A 2,439-nucleotide genomic window follows, 5' to 3' on the forward strand; every position below is an offset into this window, starting at 1 on the left:
CCGCCCGCAGCAGCGTCCCTCGCCGGGGCCGGGAGCGACGAGGGGGTGGAGGAGCTGCGCTCTGGCGCCTGAAACCCGCAAGCTCTCCCCGTCTCTCCTGCCCCAGCCCCTCGGAGGGGAAGGTGGTTTCGCCGGGCCGGTGGGGCAGCGCGCAGCTAGAGCCTTAAAAACCTCCCGAGCCTGGAGGCTGGCGGTGCCGGCAGAGGGAACTGTTATAGCCCTCGGATGCAAGGAGAGACTGGTTCAGCTCAACAAAGGAAAAGACCTTAATTACAGATCTCTATTGAAGAGCTGCAGCCTTCAAATAGCTATTTAAAACCAAACCTCCCACTCTTCTCCTCTGCCTCCCTACCCCAAACCATTTTCTTATAAGCTTAATGTAAATCGGGTTTGATTTACTGTATCTTGCTGCTTCAGTAGAGCAAACAATTTAGGCTTCTCCCCCTCCCCTCTGTTTTCTCTGGATATTTCTCCAGAGGTGAAACAGCTGTTCAGATGAATGAGCCGCACTGTATAAAGTGAGAGAGTGGCTTAACCTGATTCCAGTTGTTCTTGAATTTCACTTTTTTTTCCCTGCAATTCCCTTAAATGGGGACTTGGGAATTTAATATTCAGGGCTCGTCCATCCTGTCTCTACCTCTTTTCCTCCTCCATTTGCTACCTAGTATGCGTGAGTTATGCTGCTGTGGAGAAGGGCTTATGTTAGCACCACTTATTTGGACTAGGAATTGAGCTAAGGCATTGACACACCAGATTTACATCGGCGTGTCACAGAAGTACATGAGTGGGCACTAGCCTTGTGCCTTGCACGGTTCTCGCATATGGTGCATATTTCATCTTCAAGTGGGGGTGGTTTTGTTTGCTGGCCTGTCAAACAGGCCTCAGTCTGTAGGGGGTGTGATGTTAAACTACAGTAACTGTCAAGGGGTTTGAAACAGCAGAAGATTATAGGAGAGTAATGGGATAAACCTATCCCAGCTGGATCTGTTCCAATGTACCCCCTTCCCAAAGCATGACCTGCAATGAGAACCACATGTCATTTGTCTTACATATCTATTAGCCCTGCAGATCTTTGTTCAGAACTACCATGCTTACATGAGTGCGGACTGTACCTCTGCTCACCAAAGGCCTTCCCCAATTCACACTCTTGCATGATTTTCCCATGCCTCAGTTGTTTGGATAGCTGATGCTATGTTAGGGGAACGTGTCCCTCTCCAAGTCTATAAAGTGTTGTATAAAACCATCTAAAGCTGATTTAAACAGTGATGTTGGGAAAGCTGGTAAAATTTTTTTTGGTTTTTTTTTTTTTTTTTTGTCCAATGGCACTTTGCCATGTGAGAATCTCCTATTCTAGTTTAAAGCAGAGGGGGAAATAAAAAAATTGAAGGGAGGGAAAAATCACTGGTGGATGTTCTGAAATAAAAATTCAAGTGCTTAGTCAAATATCATGCGTTGAAGCAATCTTTGTATGTTTTGATTTCCCCTTGAGTGGTGGAGTTTTGTTGTTGGCAAATGTCTAACAGCTTCACTTTCTGATGGGAAAATCCGTGGGAAAACTTTACCCAGCTGCAATGCTGGACCTTTGGGGGGAGCCTCCTGCAGGGTGTAGCTTCAGGTTGGGATAGCTGTGCTTTTCTGGACTTAATATGGTGCTGGATAAGAATGAGGCTTTTTGCTCTAAAGTCTGACGTTGATTTATGTGGGCGTGAAACCTTTTTTCAGGCAACTGAATCAGACTGGTATAAACTGTTGTTTACATTGTTCAGTGTTCCTTTTGCCATCTAAACAGGGCATCTTAGTAGCACTTGAATTATGTGAAGCAGTAGCAGCTCCGTCACAGCAGAGTTTGCTGGCCTCTGCTCTGGAGAGGCTGTGGAGGACACAGGATGGTGGGTAGGTAATTACTATTAATGATGCTACATGGCTATTCTCTCTCATCTGCAACCTTTCCGGTGAAGTGCTTTTCCCAGTGATTTCTGGCACTTTTCCTGGGTAGCATCAGCCAAGCATAAGCAGGCCAGAGCCTTGAAAGTTACTGCTGCAGTTCCAGGTTTTGGTATGTTGTGGCATGTACTGATGCGATGCTCTACAGCTGACGTGTTTCCTTGGTACAAGACACCATGTTCCTGCAGTTGTCTTCTGTCCTTGATCAGCAAGTGAAGGCATGATTCAGCTGTTTAGGAATCTGCTATAATTTTTTTTTTTTTTTAAATTAGCTGGTCATAAAAGTTGTATTTCTCCAAGGAAAAAAAAAAAAAGCCGCTGGAATCTTTTTGTCTTCCACCTAGAAAACCATTCAAAACTCAATAGCTGATATAGTCCTTTGTATCTAGGTTGCAGGCTGTCTCAGAGATTGGCTTTTGAGGCTCTGAGGACTGCTGAACACTTTCTCTGCCAGAAAACTAAGGCCCTGGGCAGTGTAAAAAGCTTGGGGGGGGG

General features: G+C 45.7%; 1 protein-coding gene across 1 annotated transcript in view; it reads left to right on the forward strand.

The window, feature by feature from the left end:
• COL26A1 (collagen type XXVI alpha 1 chain) overlaps positions 1-2,439 on the forward strand; it is a 178,336-nt gene that overhangs the window by 151 nt on the left and 175,746 nt on the right. The window contains exon 2 of the mRNA XM_035900615.1: positions 206-227. Within this exon, the coding sequence (XP_035756508.1) occupies positions 206-227 (22 nt within the window). The remainder of the gene's footprint in view (positions 1-205; positions 228-2,439) is intronic.

Source organism: Egretta garzetta, unplaced genomic scaffold, assembly GCF_000687185.1.
Source record: "Egretta garzetta isolate BGI_Z169 unplaced genomic scaffold, ASM68718v1 scaffold108, whole genome shotgun sequence".
Taxonomy (NCBI): domain Eukaryota; kingdom Metazoa; phylum Chordata; class Aves; order Pelecaniformes; family Ardeidae; genus Egretta; species Egretta garzetta.